This window comes from Ascidia mentula, chromosome 3 (genome assembly GCF_947561715.1).
Source record: "Ascidia mentula chromosome 3, kaAscMent1.1, whole genome shotgun sequence".
Classification (NCBI taxonomy): domain Eukaryota; kingdom Metazoa; phylum Chordata; class Ascidiacea; order Phlebobranchia; family Ascidiidae; genus Ascidia; species Ascidia mentula.
Window position 1 is genome coordinate 13,158,905 of NC_138568.1, and position 19,154 is coordinate 13,178,058.

The following is a 19,154-nucleotide window of genomic DNA, read 5'->3' on the forward strand; positions in this document are numbered from 1 at the left end:
GAAACTATACCGAATGAACTAACGACGGCGACACCTTCACATTGTCGGCTTGTTTGTTCTCACGATCGGGCATCAGAAGGAATATGGTGAACTTCATTGTGTCTGCGCGCTCTCACGTCAGAACTTTTACCACACACCATGTGTACGCTCCTAGACAACTTAACTTTGTTTTTTAATAGATCTCTGTTACATTAATCACATTTTCTCTTCTGTTGACTGATGAGCTTGATATGACTCTCGCTTTATTCGTCCCCGTTCGGTTTTGTTCACTAAACAAAATATACGGGTAGGATTTGTCCATTACCGGTTTTGGAAGGTTTATGAGGTGCAGTTTATGGCAACCACTTTCATGTCAGTGCTTTTAGACGTTTTCCAGACAGTATAAAAAAAATGACCTTTGCGTTGATACGTATCCACCAACCAATAGTAACGCATTGGGGAGTAACTGCAAATTTATTTAAACGTTACAACCTTGAAACTAAATCTAACAAAAGATGTGACCAAAAATAAAATAATAACCTGTGCGGTCACGAATCATAAATAAACTGTATCAGTGGAAGTTTTTATATCACTGTTAGGTAAAAATGATTTCAAGAGACTCTTTAGGACAGAAGAGGGACATTTGGTTGTTGATGGAAGTGTACTTCACTTGTTACTCTATTTGGGCTGTAATCGATATTTGCGACAGCTGCCATATAGACTCGATTCAATACAATTTGTGTCATCGCAATTTCCATTTTGTTACAGTTGTTAATTTGTCGAACTACGTCGACCCCACAAGCTTCTCTTAAACTCCACATAAAATAAACTATTTTGCAACAACACACCATTATTTTCGGAGGACCTGTATTAAAAGTGATAAAATACAATTTTACCCACTATTATTCCAAAACTCATTTTTACGCAATAATAACGATATTCGTCGCTACAAAAAATTTGATAATGACATTATTGGGGAAAACAAATTATTGGAATTGTTTTGAATTTGTACTCCATTAACGGTTGGTTTGGACAAAGGTCCACACATATTTCCATGCAATGAATGTCAGTGTGTTGTAATGGAAGCCTATATTTGTTTTACCCATCTACCCACCCAGCCAATCAAACAAAATACTATTGAAACCAAAATCGTTTTTCAACCTGCAGCCAGGTGCAAACTCTTGATAGACGCACATAACACAGCAAACTTTTAAATGGGATTTTAAGTGAAGTTTTTCACGTTCTAGGAGTTATTGTGATTATTAATTCTTTTCGTGGTTTATTCGTACCTAAATTCGAAACTCAGTACATTTATACAAAAGTACGAGTTCGGTTTATTGACCAATTTTTTTTAACCACCAACATTGATCAACAATCTATATGTCGGCAGCATTTGCAGCCTTTTCTCATTAAATTTCAAGTGCCATTGCAGCGAAGTTTTAAACCTGTTTAATCAATCACTATTGAAATCGCACCCGTCAGGTTTTTTGAGAGCACTGAGAACAGGCTAACTGCGATTTAACTTCCTGTAATTAGCACTTGTCAATTCTAAATAGCATCAGACTGACTGTCTAAACTATTGCTTTTTTCCCGCACTACATTCCTCTGTTTATATTCTTAAATTGTAACCACAACAAATGATACCATATGTACATTTAATTAACTTCGCCAAAAGTGGTCTCTAAAAAGGCATTCATTTGTTCTAAACACGGTCAACAGTTACTTCTTTTTGAGAGAAGCAAGAGCTTTTCTTCGCAACTTTTTCTCATTTTCATTCGCACTGGACTCTGATTCTTGAGAATCAGACTGGGATGAAGTGGAACTGGAAGATTCCTTTCCTTTCTTTCTTGCACCTTTCATAGACTGGCGAGCTTCCACATCTTTCATCGATCGTTTGGGCGGAGGTGGGTTCGTTTCATCTTCACTATCAGACTCGCTGGATGATTGAGAGGATGTGGGTGAAGGTTGCTTTCGTTTTTGGACTTTCTTGCTGTGCTTTTTGCCTTTTCGTGAAACAGTGCTAGATTTTTTGTCCCGTTGTTTTTCTGCAATTACAGTAAAAATTATTTTTCATGAAATACTTTCAAACTAGTAAAGGATACAGCAGATTTAGTGACAATCGTAAATTACTTTTTTTCTTTATTCTGTGTTTTTGTGATTCCTTCCTGTTTTCAGCGTCCGAATTTAATTCCATTTTTTTCTTATTTGCTTTTTTCTTCAAAGGTGGAGATAAACCAGAATCTTCAGAATTTTCACGACGTTTTGTTTCCAAATCTTTAGGTTTTTTAATTTGTCGATGCACAAACTAAAAATGTTATAAAAGTATTATAAACCATACTATCCCCCTTTTCTCTTGTTATAGAAATGCAACACTTTTAGGAAACTTTAGCAAACACTTACATTAATGCATCAAGCTATAATTTAGATCATCACCTTTTTCTGAGATGTTTCTTCTTCACTATCAGATGAGGAGCTGCTACTGCTGCTGCTTGAACTTGACTCCTAGTGTTTCAAAGAACAAATGTTTGAGAAGCAGCTGCATATTTTATATTCGCCTTTTTTTTAAACCAACCATTTTTTGATGTTTTCTTTGTTTTTTGATCTCCGCTTCATGTTTGTGTTGCTTCACTTTTTTCTGTTTGTGCTTTTCGTGTTTCTTTTTCTGATCATAAATTGGTTGGTTTGTGGCATGTAACTTTGTCGATATATCGGTATATGCTTTTAAATATCTTTTTCTTAGGGTGCATGAAGTTACAGTAAAAAGTTTTCAAACAAAAAGCATAAAAAAAATTTACATCACTAAACGATTTATAAATAATTTTACTTTACAACTATGTGTTTGCAGAATATTAAAGAAATTTGGATCAGTACAAACCAAGGTCCCCTGGTAGTCTGGTGATCATGTACTATATGCCGATGTATTTGTAAATAAAGTTACCACAGTGATCTTGCATGCAGCTCAGTTAGTTGACTGTTTTATTTGAATATGTCTGCTGAAACTGACGATGTCTTGTTAGGCGAAATATAATTTTGTGAATTAAACATCAACTAACTGAGCTGTCTGCATGATCACTGTGTAATTTACATAGAAATACATTATTTTACTAATTATTTACCGAAACATGTTTTCTGGGGTCTTGATTTGCTTTTTTTCTGACCATTTCAGGTGAAGAAGAAAGTTGATCAGCCGAAGACTTTTCATCACTATCACTATATAATCATATTCTTTGGAACATAACTGACGGTTTATATATCTTTAGTACAAACAAATTAGCCAATACAATGGTTGAGAACTTCATGCTACAGACGTTTCGATTGTTTTCTCATTTTCAGTGTAAAATTTTCTCATTTTCAGTGTAAAATGAAGGCGAACCGGCAAAATGGTTTGGGAGTCAAATAAGCGCAATTATTGAGATATTCTTTGTTGCAAGGAATTTAGTGAGCAACAAAATATTTAAACTGATAAAAACTAATTTTCTTTTTGTTCAAGTTTGGTTCTACAATTTAACATACAAGTTGGTATTAATGCATCGAATTTATCATGACTGAATATTTCGACTGTTTTAGGTAAATGTGTTGTAATGTACAAAAATCTTACCTTTTAAAAGCAGTAGCTACTTTTTGTTGAACCGGTGCAGTTTGTTGTACATTGCCTTGTCGGGGGGCACGGGCCCAAGGGTCTGGTGGAGCTTTTCTATGATTACCAGAATTTCTTTCCGAGGAGGAACCTGAAAACATTCGATATATTTTGTTCCAAAAACCAACTGATTTTCAGTTATAGAAAGAGTCGGCCACGAACTTGAGTAACTACTGCTGCTGCTGCTCCTGCTGGTTTCTTTTCTCTTACTTGCCGGATTGTAATTGCTTCTTTGTTTGAAATCATCTCTTGACTTCAAACCTAAAACAATACCAAAGTTAAGAAACTTGCTTTTTCAACATACTAAAAATGTTCCATGAACCTTTGAAATAAATCTCTAACCACTAAAAAATGCATTTTCATTTTTATAGTTTTTGAGTAAAGCATCATATTACCACAAGACAACCCAAATCAGATACTTTACCTCATATCAAACCTATTTAATTTTACATCAAGTATCTTTTTTATAGTTTTTACTTTCAATCACTTTACCTGTTTTTCGGGAAGTTTCATTCCATTTCCGTCCCTTTCCTGACTCAGTTTTTCTAATACAATATTTGCAGCTAAATGAACCATTATTGGCCATTTTTTCACTATTGCTTTTCTGACAATTAAAATTTTATCTCACCAACATACACAAACTATTAGCAATTTTTTGATGAAAAAGTTATAACGAGCAATTATATGACACAACTGAAGTTCATTTATCCCCTGCACAATACCTTGGTGGTGAAGCAGATGAAGATGCATCTGAAAAACTTTCATCTCTACGATAATTCTTTCTTCCCCTTTTTTCTAATAATTAAAAACACAAACAGATTGATACATGTGTGGTACATCAAAAACAAGAAATTATTACTTACTATCTCTATTGTATCTTGGTGAACGCATTCTAAAAACAACAAACAAAGTTGGGGATTAAACTAAAATATTGACAAACATGGGTGTTAGCACTTATCTGTCATGTTACTTATTACTATAAATCAGCACATATTACTTCATAATCAGAAGTCAAAAAGTCATGTACACATAGCAAATAAAAAGGACCTGTCTCTGTGTTTTTTCCTTCCTGAGTAATCATGAGATGAAGACCTTGAACGTCTTGATCTGGAATAAGGACTCCTGGAATAAGGTCTTCTGTGTTTGGTCCTTGGAGAGCGTGAACGTTTATGTTTCCGAGGAGATGGCGATCTTTTTGCTACATGTGCTTTATAATCTCTGTGCCTAGAGTGGTTTGGAGAATGGGATCTTGAACGAGAATGGTGTCGATTTCTACTGTATGGAGATGCAGAGCGTTGTGTTCTTGAATGGCGTAAAGTATGTTTATTGCTATTGTTTTTCTCAGTTCGTGATTCAGTTTTACCATTTTCCTTCTCCTCATCCTTTGCTTGTTCCAAAGCAACAATCCCATTGGTGGGTGATCTGATAAAAATAAAAGTATCAGCAAAATTTAAAGTAAATACTATGGAAGAAACATGGTTATACATTTCTGCAATTTATAACCATTGTTTACAGTTGCAATACTTGGAATCGGTGATTTTGTTTTGTTGTAGATGGTGTGGAAATAATGCATGAATCACTTACTCTTTTTGCTGTGTTGTTGCATCACTTTTATCCAATGGGTTCCTGTTTTTTATCTCAACTATTTCTTCTGGCAAAATTTCTTTTTTCAGCAGTGAAACTGTTAAAAGTCATCCACCAAAAAACAAGTTTGATTAATTTAACAGAACACACATGCGTAAGTTTCATGATGAAATATACTGACAATTAGCAGATGAATCATCATTCCTTTTTTCATCATCTTTATTTACAGTCGCAGTAACTTCTGTCAGCTCTTTCATAGGTACAGACCTTAAATACAGACCACAATTATGAGCAGGGTGTCGATTTATGCCTTTTTCGCCATTATAAGTGTCCGACATGCGACGCCACTGTTCGACATGGGTGGTGTAAATAAATGTTGAGTTACCGGTATGCAGCACCACGAACAGACCAACGCTATTGTTATCTACCGAAGTCAATAAATTACTATAATAACTTAAATAGGCCTAACATATCAGTCACGCCAATCTTGCAACATTCATATTGTTCTTACTAGTTTTATTTTTTAAGATTGGACGCCAACGATTATTAACATGTAGTTGTCATTTTTTTGCCGTAGATGCTGGTGGCTAAAGTGGTTCAAAGAACTTAATTATTTGGGCAGAAATTGTATTTCGAGTCACTATCAAACAATGGCATTTAACTGAACGGTTACGTAGTGTTGAAAACTTAACGGCATCATCGTTTGGGATCCCCACCCAAAATAAATGTCTGTTTAGAATATAAACTTTAGATGGTTAAATAAAGGCAACCACAATAAATGTTTGGACAAAATCCTTGCAAAAACCCGCCAGCGCTTGCTTAACGTTCAGCGAATAAGCGTGTTATGTTTAAAACCAACCATTGTTTCCAAACATTGGGCATTGTTACCAAACATGTTGCATTGTTATGAAACAAGTACCATTTTTCATTCAATCGGACCTTAAAAGAGACATAGCAGCCTACAACATGCAAGATTTTAATTGCTTTATCATTATTTCAACTTGTATTCTAAACTTAAGTAAAAGAATCCTGTAATCGAAATAGGCCTGGTCGTTCTCATGCTTTAGTTACCAAATAAGATATTTTGGTTGTTCGACATGCACGACAATTTTTCTCAAGATCTTCGACATGCAATAAATAATCAATGCCCTGATTATGAGTGGTGAATAGTTGGCACATAAAGGTGAAAAATGAAATCCCTAAAATTATTCGTAAAACTCTGTTGAAGAGAAGCAACAGACTTATTTGAAATTACACCATGTATATAACTTTGTTAGTTTTCAACATGTAAGGGATTGAATCACACTCCACAATTTTTAAATGTCAGTATGAAACAGCTATGATACTTTGTATTATTAGTGATGAATTACCTTTGTTTGTTGCTCTGCATAGGTGACAAATGTCTGGTTCTGGGACCATGAGATCTTGAACGTGAACGTGACCTCCTGCTTCTGTATTTTCTATGATATCTATCTCGTGACCTGCTCCTGGATCGCCTACAATATACAATTTTGTAGCAGCAAGTTAACCAGTTATTTGTAAAAAAACCTTCTATCCTTCTTCTTTCTTTCAGATTTTGAGTGACTTTCCTGATTTTCTGTTGATTCTTTTTCGACTTTTAAAGCAGCCAATTGTTCAGCTTCAAGCTACATAAATATATATGTGTTGTATTATCAAGATGTCAAAACCATTCTTTGTATTTCAGTAACTATTTAGGAATGAGTCAAAATTTGTTAATAAGGGCCACTTTTGATCAGGTAAAGGTGGCTGAAAAGAGTGTCCAAAATTAATGTGGGTATAACGCTTGAAAGATAAATATACTACATGTTCAGTCCTAGGGGTTTTATCGCGTCATTATCATCGTACACTTCCTTTTCACTTGTAAAGAAAGTAAATGCAGAGCGTTTGCATAAAGTAGGAAGTCACTTTAAGCCAAAGTTCAATCCAACTTTAGTTAGCCATGTGAAAAACAAATTTTAAATTGAGGGACACATGAAATGCGGTCATGAGCTGGTCTTTAAAACATAATTGGAATAACCCATCTCTACCTACTCATAATAAAGTTCCTAAAACTCACTTGTCTCTTTCTTATTTCATCCTTTTTTTGCTCCAAGAAAACTTCTGGAATACCAGTTGCATTTTCCTGTGCTGAAGACAGCAGAGGCCATAACTCACCAAGAAACTGACGAGAATTTTTTCCATTTAGAAAACCAGTCAAGTTGATCTGAAGAACTTTAGGATCTGGAAACTAAATAGTCAGCCAAAGGGTACATTACACATGATTTATTAACCTAAAATATATAGGGTTATTGTTTACGTCGGTTATTAACCTGATTCTTAATTTACACAAATTAACATTTAAAAAATTGATAGAATTCACACATTTTAACATAAAAATACACTGTTTTTATATTTGTTACTTTTAGGTACAATAGTGATCACCAAGGGTGCAACTAGGGGGGCTGGTTTATCGGCATGCCAGGTCCCTTTGTTATCTGCGTACGTTGGTACAACGCCAAATCATATTTGCATTTACTAAACAGTGATAAGCGTTCGATTGTAACTAAGGATTTCCTTCATATGTCACGACATAAGTTCCGATACAATCTACGGTTATTTACTGCTTTACTTTTTGTAGTTCTGTGAGCTACATATAACCTAAAAAATTAACAATGAACCTTTGTAAAAAGAAATTTATTTACATATTTAAACACACTCAAATAAGATCAACGACGTGGAGCGTCTGCCAGAAATAGTTCAACAATTTGCTTGTAATTCACATTCACTTGCCTGTGTAAAGCCATCATGACAATTCAACTAAGTCTTTTGGCACTACAACTGTTTCGAAAGTATGTCTTCAATCTTCTTAAATCTAAAAATCTGCCCAAATATGCATTTAGTATCTTCCACCATTTCACATACAGAGAGAAGGTCGTTGGTTGGCTTTTGTAGCTTGCGTGAAAGCGTTAGCATGGCTCCTAATACAAATTTTATAACCGCTGCAGATACAATGAAATCAAGAAAAGATGTTACCCTGCAGCTAAGCAGTGCGGCTTTGTCTGAAGTGTTAGTATCATGGTCATCCTGTAATGTGTGCAAACACTGTTAAATCACAGGAAAAAGTTCTACAAAACGAACCACAGCGACAGCGTCATGTCTTTTAAGTCATCTGACTGTGCAAAGGGCAACCAAAGTGGTCTTATTGTAATTGGGAAAAATTGCTTGAATGGTGTTGTATAATGCTGTTGTACTTTGTAAGTAACTGGATTATTTGCTCACTCAAACCGTTTCCTGTTAGATCCTCAATGTGGCTAAATCCTAAAAAGCTTTCTTTCAGGATTGCCGTACCATCTGAATGGTCTTCTACGTAGCGCAGTACGAGTGACAACTATTCCACATTACTAGCGTCGCTCGTTTTATCTGCTAAAAAGAACATTCCTGCCCGTTTTTCCCTCTTCTGTAACTTGTTCATGAATATTCCTCAAAATTATATCAAGGTTTTGCTCCTCAAGAAAATGTATAACTGAGGCAAATTCTTCCAAGTAGTCCTTTTTACTCTTTTATAGTTGCTGACTGTGTGTACTCAGACTATATATGATTTAATTTTTAATCGCAGCAGTCAAATGATAGCATTTACTTGCATGTTCCCGTAGACAACGCCTTCCAACTGCCTAGTGCTGTGTCCCGGAAAAAGCTATTTCCACATGCAGGCCAAGAGTTCATCCACCGACAGATTTTGGAGCAAATAGCACAAAAAATTTGCAAAAACTTCCGTTGTTTGCATGACTATACACCAACCAATTAAATTCACTCAGCCACTTGCGTTGAAACGATGAAAATCGATCTTCATCCTTAGCTTTTCTTGGGTAACGAGGAAAATCATATTTAACAGGGGGTGTCCTTTTTTTTTTTTTTTTTTTTTTTTTGGTTTTTGAAGCAGTTCTAATATTAAGCCATCTGAAAGGCTGAACCTTGTTGCAATATAACTTCCAATATCCAGTCTGTTACTTAGGGGTCCCTGCATCTGATTTTTTGAGGCCAGAACCATTACTTGTTGAAGCAACGCAAATATCTGAACACCTCATTTGCAAAGTGGTCGAAGGATTAATAAAAGTATTGGCTTCGGACGTGTCAACTTCAGCAGCTTCTGGTAAATCTCCAGTTGAAACTAACTTTTGCAAAAATGATGTAATTTTTCTCATTTTCTTCGGTGGACAAGACATTATTATTGAGTTTAACTGTTATAGTTACAGAAGAAACTGACATGAAAGAACGACATGCGAGAAAATATGCTCAAGCGTGCTAAAGTGTAATTGTATAATGGAACTGTTTCATAAAAATGCAATTTCTGGCTCACAATGGAACTATTAATTTTATGTTCTAAGTATTTAAGCATTGTTTTAGTTAAAACAAATGATATCGGTGGCTGTTGCCCGCCCCCTTTCAATTCCGCTAGTTGCACTACTGGTGATCACCATAAAAATACCTTTTATTTATTTTAGCAATTCATGTATGTAAAATTAAAAAAATAAAAAAATTTTATAGTTGGTGCTGATTGATGAATAACTCACCCGTTCTTCTTCCAAGCTGTTATACACATACGCAATCACAACATCATCTTCGAATCCCAGCATTTGGGTAATTCTTTGAGAAATCCAAGGCTTGATCGTTTCCATATTAACTTTTGACATATCTATCTAAAATTATATCAAAAACAACATGATTTGATCAGGCCTAAGAAAGGCTAAATTCAGGAATAGGGGTCCACGGCCTAAAATGTTCAGAAAACCCTGGCCCGTGGTAAGTTTTTGTCCCATTTCATTTGTTTCACAGTGTAAACAAACAAATTACCTTAACCTCCAAACCATCTGCAAACTTCATGGACTTAAGCAACTTCTTTTGCTTATTTGCAAAACGATTATCCTGGTCTGCACTGGTTCCCTTAGAAGGTTAGATACAATGTAAATATATCACAATTTTTAAGAAAACGAATGTAAAGAAGTGACTGCATAACTAGTTCAATTGCTATCATAATATGATCTCTAAACAAAATTTTACTCTACCAAACATAAAAAATACAATTTTGCGGCAAAAACGTCAATGTATAGGTTTCAAATACAAATTTTAACAAATTTAGTAACATTCTTACCCGAAAGAATCCTGCATCCATACTGTTGTTTGGCTTTCAGAAAACTTGTAGTAGGCAGTGTCAAGCACAAAATAACCCAATCTGTGCTTATGTAGTTTATTTCAAGCACATGTCATCTACAAACAATTTATTTTCCAAACTACAAACATACAATTATCCAGTAATCTGTAAATTCTTTTGAATGCAAACCTGCCATTTGACAGAAACAGATTACCTGTCGTGTTATTGGGTGTTAAGATAAAACAATTATTATGGTTTACTCCAGTATTATTCAACCTTTTTCAGCAACGGAACACTTTTTTATTAAAACAATCTTGCGGAACACCAAATTGTTTGAAGTATTGTGGCATTGCACTTAACCAGCAACAGGCTCGTGCATTTACATTGAATTATGATTACAAAACGAGTCTTAATATTACACAACATTAAATAAAGCAATTTACGATGAAACATTCAAACTGGTGATAGAAAGCTATTTACGCCCTTTGTGTAAACAAGTGATTTCCGGAACACCGGTTCAAAATCACTGGATTAGTCAATCTAATAATCATGCAATGTTTGAGCACTTAAATCTACTTTACACATTGTGGCTCCCAGACTGGAAAAAATGTCGTGCGCGGAGGATATGTCCTCCGTGCACTTTTGCGAAAATTTTGACGATAATCCGCGCAATATTAATGAGCTAATGCATTAACATACGAAAAAACGTTGCGATCATCCACGCAATTAACGATCGCCGAAACAAAATCCTCCGCGCAAAAAACAAACTTTCAAGTCTGGTGTGGCTAAACATGTACAGAATGTTGACCAACAAATGGACAGTATCTATGCCTTCTGACATTTGTATTGGATATGGTAACTGACGGACATTTAAAAACGCAACAACATATATTGGTCAGATTGGAATTTTTTTAATTTGAGTTTTAGTTGCACAGAGATGATGCAAACTTGTGAACTTTTGTCATAAGGTAATCCCTCGGGTAATTATTTTAGTTACATTTATGCAGAGGGAAAATTGACTTAATTACCAAATGTGTATGTTTACATAAACTTGCATTTTGTGCAAAATCAATGGGTTTTTGAAGACATAAGTTTGTCGTAACATAATTTCTGCAAACCCCATCAACAAAATGAAAACTTATAGCCTACAAAACCAAACAAAAACACACTCCGACAAACATTTTTAGTGACTGTGCATTACACTTTCCATAGACACATTGTTTTAACTGCCTTTTTGCATGACGTTTCTAATGTAGCGGCAATTCGTGTATCGTGAATCGTGTAGTAGGCTAACGTTGTAACGTAGGCCTATAGCTTTTGCTAAGACGTATTTTTCTGTTAATAATCAAATCTACGGGACCAGCCTTTAGTATCCTGACAGCTCAACCTAACTTTGGCACAAATCCTAATGTTTTGTAACTTACTTTTATTAGAAAATTACCACCCACAACTCAAACTTCGACTGCCAAGCCAATCAATTAACGCAAAAAAACCACGCCGGACCAACAAGCGCCACCAAAATGCTCATCACGAAAGAGGCGACTATGTTTCCAAAAAGTGTTTCGCATGATTAAACACCTTTTTACTGACACACGTAAATTGCAAATACAGTGCACAAAGTCATTCAATTTCATGTGTAGCGGACGTAAGTATTGTTAGCGCCATTCACGTGTATATCGTTGTACGACCATGAGCTGTGCTCTGCAAAAACGGTCAATACAAATCACCTTTACGATCCTGTGTGGTTCGGGACCCTTCTAAAGTGCTAAGAAACTTAAAATTGTACTTCTAGCCAATATTCCACCTGAGACAAACCTTTTACTCTTGTTGCATTTGGTGCGGGATAATCATATATAGTTCAGTGAAGAGCGCTAATTCATAATTTATGATCTAGTTCTCGAAAATGCTGTAACATTTCCCTCAGTGCTTTATTCGGCATGACCGGATATTCGGCAAAAGCATGGTTAAAAATTATAATTTTTGGTTGTGGTTTTTAAAATAATATGAACTCGGTAAACATGCCGTCCACTTCAAAGTGGAAATACAAAAAAACTGTTTGGTTCTCGAAGCGTCAGGCGCAGAGGTTAGAAGATATTGCCGAATACTAAAAGAAACGAACAGAAAAATACTAAACCTTGCGGTTTAAGACTGAAAGTGATTAACATTTTATTGTATATTTTATGTAAAACAACTGTCTAAAACTTTTTTTTTTCAAAAATAAAATAATCTGTTGTCATTTTTCCCTGAAAAAAAAATGGAAGTGCTCCTCTAGCATTTTTGTGAAATGCTGCTCAATAATGCAGAACGGTTTGTCCCGAAAAACAGTAAAACATGTGTAGAGTGAAGACATAGAAAACGTGTTGTTTATTTTCAACATAATAATGAGTTTAATTAAAAGCACAATAAATGTATAATATCTTCCATAATTTTTACCGAAAAGGTTTGCAAACGTCGTTTTCAAATCAGTTATACAACTTAAATGTGAAACTGCAAAACGTATTCAGTGAACTGCAAACTACATTTGCAATCTATCTATAGATACACTGTAACCTTGTAGTCATAATTTAAAGCTTTATGAAATATGCCATTTACACAAGGAGTTGCATGGGGCCGTTCTGCTGACAAAATACATGGACCCAAGGACTTCGAAAACTGGAAACAGAAAAAAAATTCAAAAAAGGGTAAAAAAATTCAAGAAAGAATAAAAAGCAAGAAAACAAGGAAGAAAGCTTTGTATTTGGAACATAACAAAATTGCTGAATTGAAAGAATCTTACAAGCAGGTACTATACAACCCAGATTGGAAAGTTTTATGCGCGGAGGATTTTGTTTCGGCCATCGTTAATTGCGCAGACGATCGCAACGTTTTTTTTCGCATGTTAATGCATTAGCTAATTAATATTGCACGGATTATTGGTAAATTTTCGCATAAGTGCACATGACATTTTTTCCAATTTGGTATACAGCCAACTTACACTGAAGATTTTACTGTATGGCGAATAAATACTCTGCTAAAATAAATTGCAACATAACACTACACATAAGTATAAACAAACTGTGTATAGTGCTGGAAACTTTGACGTAGTGACATATTTTAGTTAAGACGTTGTTTTGGTAAAAACTAAACGCACACTAACCATGGTTGTAAAAAAAACTTTTAACTTCTAAATGCAAGGGTATTATGTTGTAGACATCTGTTATTTGCACATTGCAGATTAAAAGCTTTGAAAATTTTGATGAATATCCTTTGTCAGATGAAACAATACAAGGTTTGAAGAGCAATGGTTATGTAAAACCAACTTCCATACAAAAGGCATCTTTAGCTCCAGCTCTCCAGGGTAAAGATATTCTTGGTGCTGCAAAAACTGGGTCTGGAAAGACTTTGGCTTTTATTATTCCGGTAGGCCTGGGTCCTTTTTCTCTCATTAAACCCGCATGTTGTTCCAATTGTCGTGAGTTAAAACCTGTGGACCCTGATTTTTCATATGCTACTTTGGTGATGCAATATAGGTTATGTTGTTGTGTTCTTTGCCATTGCACGATTTTGGTAAAACTTACATTTTTATGACTGTGCAAGGATTTTTAAAACACAGCTTGATGACAAAAAATGCAGAAATTCAGCCTTATGTAAACCTTTTTTTTTACTTCAGATCCTAGAGTGTCTTTATCTTCATCAGTGGAGTTGTATTGATGGACCTGGGGCATTGCTCATTACACCCACCCGTGAACTTGCTTACCAAATATTTGAGGTTTTGCAAAAGGTATTCTTGCTTGTATCTTTTTGATTAAATATACATGTAGTGAAATGTGTCCTGTCAGTTTTGAAAAATCATGTTTTGTGCAGGTTGGTTGCAGGCATACATTTTCTGCTGGCCTTGTAATTGGTGGAAAAAATATCGCAGAAGAAGCTTCGAGAATTCAAAATACAAATATTGTTGTATGCACTCCTGGACGCCTTCTTCAACACTTGAACAGTACTTCCTACTTTCGATTAGACAACTTAAAATTGTTAGGTAAGCAGTGTAGAACAACATTGCACTTCTATCATTAGAATTGTAAAAATAACATTAGTAGTGTGGAACTACTTCTTTTGTCTAAAGTTCAAAAATGTTAATGATCTAGTGATATATTAACACCCACTGTAAATAGAAATTTTATTTTAAAGTTCTAGATGAAGCTGATCAAATACTGGACATGGGATTTGCTGCCACGATCAACGCTGTAATCGAAAATCTTCCAGAAACTCGACAAACTCTTCTCTATTCAGCCACACAAACACAGTAAGCTGTTCTATTTCTATTAAATTAACCAATTGATAAATGTTTTGAAAACCTTTCAGATCAGTAAAAGACCTTGCCAGACTTTCTCTGCAAAACCCTGTGTATGTTTCAGTACATGCTGAAGCAACACATAGCACCCCTGTTGGATTGAAACAAAGGTTTCTTGTTTGTCAGTTGCATGACAAGCTTGATGTTTTGTATTCCTTTGTGCGCAATCACCTAAAAAGCAAAACATTGGTGTTTTTTAGCAGCTGTAAAGAGGTTGGTTGTTTGATAATGCTAATTATATTCTGCTAATCGATGCAACTTTAGGTGCAATATTATTTTTCAATTTTTTGTCGACTTCGCCCTGGTATATCAGTGATGCATATCCATGGTCGAATGAATCAGCAACGCCGTTTGTCTGTATATCAACAGTTCTCTTGTAAAAAATTTGCTCTTTTATTTTCCACCGACTTGGCAGCAAGGGGTTTAGGTAATTCACTTTTATGAATATAGTTATGCTTTATACAATGAAAGCATGTTAATGAACGCAAATGATTAACCATTTTGTTTCTTCAAGACTTTCCCAACATTGACTGGGTGGTCCAAGTTGATTGTCCAGAGGATTCTTGCTCATACATTCATAGAGTTGGTCGAACAGCACGATTTCATGGAGGGGGGAATGCCCTGCTAATGCTACTGCCTTCAGAAAAAGAGGGCATGCTGGAAGAGTTCAACAAAATGAAGGTGTGTTTTGTTAATGAACCTGGCTTGTATACTTTGTGGTGCACCTGAAGTGTATTGGTTTTTGTATGAGGCTGATGTGTTTTATTTGAAGACATATAAATTATAAAGATATGGTGCATACTATTGTTTACAGGTCCCAATTACAGAAACTTCAATCAATAATGGTAAAACCACATCACTAAATAACAAAGTTCAATCGTTTTGTGCTGAAGATAAAGAATTAAAAGAGAAGGCTCAAAGGGTTTGAATAATTATGGTGTTTTTTGTTGTTTAGATGTGTGTTAACATCTACATTTTTAGTGCTTTAAAGCTTACATTCGATCAGTTCATTTGATGAAAAACAAGAAGGTGTTTTCAGTATCCTGCCTACCTTTTGAAGCTTTTGCTTTATCACTTGGGTTGGTGTGTGCTCCAAAAATTCGTTACTTGCAACAGGGAATGACTAAATCAAATGTAACCAAAGACAAGTTTCAAGTTAATAGTTGAGTCATTAATTTTTAAAAAATTTGTGGCTTAGACGAGTCCTCATGAAAGTACGAGTGGAGCAGATTGGTTACAGGATGAAGATGCCGCAACTGAACTGTTTATCATCAAGCCTGATAATTCGACTGATGAAGTAAGTTCCAAATGTGGTTCAATAAGCTTTCCTTTGTTCTGGTTTGGGTTCTGTGATCAGGATGTTCTCATGTAATAATTTGAATACCAATAATGCTTTTTTAATAAAGTAGAGATAATAATATACATACACTAAAATTTCAACAACATTGTGAACAACAATTTTCAATTTTACTCCAGTTTTGCAAGAGTGTAACAGTAAAAAAACAACTGGTTTTGTCTGTTTCTAGATTAGTTCAACACTTCCAAATGAATTACCAAATCCCATCTCTTCACGGTCAAATACAAGAACAAAAGTTGCAGAAGCAAAACGTTTAATTAGAAAAGGAATGAAAGTGAATCAACAGATTAAATTCAATAATGAAGAAGATGTAAGTTTCTTGAATATAAAGTTGATTCTTAGATTTGAAACATTGATAACATTACACATGAAGATTTCGAAAAATATTATTGATTTAATTTTGTATGTTCAAGGGTGGTGAGGAATTGACTGAAAGTGATGAAGATCATGATGGTAATCATTTTAATTGTTGTCTTTTTGGTTGTTATGAATTTCCACCAAAAAATATGCGGAATCACAAACAAACAATAATATTTGTTGTATTTTAATCCCACATTTGTAATATTTGGTCAATTAACTATAAAATACATTTGTTAGTGGCACTTTTTATTGTCTTTTAGGTATTTTAAGCAAGAAAGTTAATTGAAAACATGTTTAACATAAAATTGTTTACCTACATTTGGTCAAGTTATTTCAAAACCTATTTAAATCAGACCAAGTATTGTTACCATTTTGTTGGTTCATTTTCTGTAAAGTTTACAATACAATTTATTTACTGATATCTACCAGGGGGTATTAACATCAGCACTGCCAAGCTAAATATGATGAAAAGAGATATAAAAGACCGACTTAAACACAAAAAGCAGGTGCAATTGAAACACAAAGAAGCCAGAAACTTAGCAAAAGAAAATCGACGCCAACTCCAATCTCAAAAGGTTTGTTCTTACCAGTTCACCTTGAATGCTGATCGCCATTTTCGGTTTGTTCACTGGTTACCCTCTTTAATATTTTAATTGTTTGAAATGTATCAAGGCATGTCCACAAAGTAAATGTTTTGTTTTGTGACATGGGTTGAATCACATAATGTAATGAATGATCTATTCTGTAAACCATATAGGCGCCATATTAAAACCTTTTTTACTTATTTAGACAACAGAAAGGGAGGAAACTGTGGTGCTTTTTGGAAATAGCAATGATGGAGATGTAGAGGATGGAGATGGTTGTTCATATTCAAGTGACGAAATGGATTCTCACCCTTTTAAAAAACAACGACATGAAATAATGGAATCTGAAGGTTCCATGGGCTTAGACCTTGCTGATGAGGAGAGTTTAGCATTGTGCTTGATAAATAAAACCTAATGTTATGTTTGGGAAATATTAGCCGTTGCTTTGAAGTGGGTTTGCTGAAGAGATTAAAGAGGAATATTACGGGAACTTATCTCAGTAAATAATTATCTGCCAATACGAATATATGAAAAGTTAAACAACGTTAGACAATAAACATGCTTAAGTAACTTTAACTCGAACCTTTCAGATGTTTCTGACCATCAAGCGCATACTCTGGTGCGCCTCCATGTGCTTGCTTTTATCGTTGTACGCTCTTTTACGATACAACCTAGTACTGGTAGAATTGCGAAAAACGTATCACCAGGTTTTGGTCAAAATAATTCGATATTATCGTGTAACTGAAATTTGCATAGTCACACCACGTTTTCTAAAGTGCCCTTAATTGCAATTGACATACAGCAAAGTTGGAAATCTTTTACCGCCACGACAACCTTTTGTTGATCTTGGTTTGGCATCGGTGACGTAGCTCGTCAGACTGTACGCGTACCTAAGATAACGTGCGTGTACCTTGTTGACGTCTTGCACGTTACTTCAAGCTTGGTCGATAGAGTCATAATTCTGGAAGGAGCGACACCACGTGGATTAATAATGAACATGCGTGTTAAGAAATTGCACGTTCGCTATTATTTGTATGTACCCTTGGGGGGACGTTTGATGGCCGACAGATTCATAAGTCCAATGCAAACAGGCCTATCCATATATCGTGCTCCGATCTTATTATGGAACAACGTCCTTGCTGGACAAAAAAGCCAAAGCTAGAATGCTGTTCATCATAATGCTGGTAAACGAGTGAGTACTGATGATGAACACTGTATGAGTTCGAAACGTTTACCAGCATTATGATGAACAGCATTCTAGCTTTGGCTTTTTTATTTAGACTATTTAACTCCAGATACTTTGCACCCAAGTCCTTGCTGGATTTATACGGTTTTGGAACCAACAAATTAAGTCAACAACGGAAAACAAAAAATTTCGTGCAAAAAGATTAGAACGACGCGTTTTGCCCCATACCAAAAAATACATCAACCAATATTCTGTAATAACAAATAGCAAAGAATCTCCTTTCATCAGAATGCAAAAAGTTGAGTAAGATACAAAAATTTGATTTGTTTCTGTTTTACGCACATGTAGCCAACATAAAGTAAGAGTGCAGAGATCACGACGGACATAACGTTGTGTAATACTTGTAATTCTTCACACCCTGGGGCAAAGTAGAAAATCATAACTGTAAGTGATGATAAGTATTTAATTGTTTGCGTGTATCATCTTTCTTGCTTGCTATTGAAAAGTTGCTTCACTGTGCATGTTGACGATATAAGCACGAGTAATTCAGGAATTCGATACCACTTTTTATCCAAACAACGAAACAAAGCTGTAAAAGCTTTTGTGAAAAAACTTCCAAAATTTCTCTTTTGAAGTAAATGAATTCAATAAATCACCAGATTTTGTTGAATTATATTTCGTATAATCATTAGCTTTGATTGAATTTTCTTCTTAATGCATCTGGAACCGCTTCCGCGTATCCGAACAAACATCAACTGTAATCTAACGTTTTGCGGTTTCACGTTTGGTGGAAATGAAACTAGAGTGAGTCGGTCACGCATAAAGTTGAATAATCTTGCCAGAAGATTTTATGTGGCCCCGGGACCGCAGGTTGGACAACCCTTGTGTGGAGTCTAGACGCGTAAAACCGATGACAGCGTTGTTGTCTGAGCCGGAACGACTGAAGGTTTAGTTTGTACCGTAGAGTTACTGAATCGTGTCGTCCGAGTCA

The 19,154-nt window shown here is 35.1% G+C and overlaps 2 protein-coding genes across 2 annotated transcripts; one reads left to right on the top strand and one right to left on the bottom strand.

The window, feature by feature from the left end:
* Positions 1-1,620: 1,620 nt before the first annotated feature.
* On the bottom strand, positions 1,621-10,534 carry LOC145894377 (uncharacterized). Its single transcript, XM_082982942.1, has 19 exons — positions 10,350-10,534; positions 10,052-10,141; positions 9,772-9,897; positions 7,278-7,448; positions 6,749-6,846; positions 6,571-6,696; positions 5,382-5,467; positions 5,201-5,297; positions 4,664-5,038; positions 4,480-4,508; positions 4,339-4,411; positions 4,109-4,161; positions 3,779-3,877; positions 3,578-3,707; positions 3,096-3,189; positions 2,552-2,641; positions 2,413-2,481; positions 2,110-2,284; positions 1,621-2,024 (listed from the first exon to the last, which is right to left on the bottom strand). Exons 1-19 carry the CDS (start codon positions 10,368-10,370, stop codon positions 1,699-1,701), a joined length of 2,328 nt encoding a protein of 775 aa, XP_082839068.1. The 5' UTR covers positions 10,371-10,534; the 3' UTR covers positions 1,621-1,698.
* A 2,358-nt stretch (positions 10,535-12,892) lies between these two features.
* On the top strand, positions 12,893-18,101 carry LOC145893971 (putative ATP-dependent RNA helicase DDX10). The gene is made up of 15 exons (XM_082982391.1): positions 12,893-13,131; positions 13,563-13,748; positions 13,999-14,109; positions 14,193-14,361; positions 14,514-14,628; positions 14,688-14,889; positions 14,941-15,103; positions 15,191-15,357; positions 15,491-15,598; positions 15,658-15,810; positions 15,875-15,973; positions 16,203-16,343; positions 16,447-16,486; positions 16,823-16,968; positions 17,183-18,101. Exons 1-15 carry the CDS (start codon positions 12,931-12,933, stop codon positions 17,390-17,392), a joined length of 2,211 nt encoding a protein of 736 aa, XP_082838517.1. The 5' UTR covers positions 12,893-12,930; the 3' UTR covers positions 17,393-18,101.
* Positions 18,102-19,154: the final 1,053 nt, after the last annotated feature.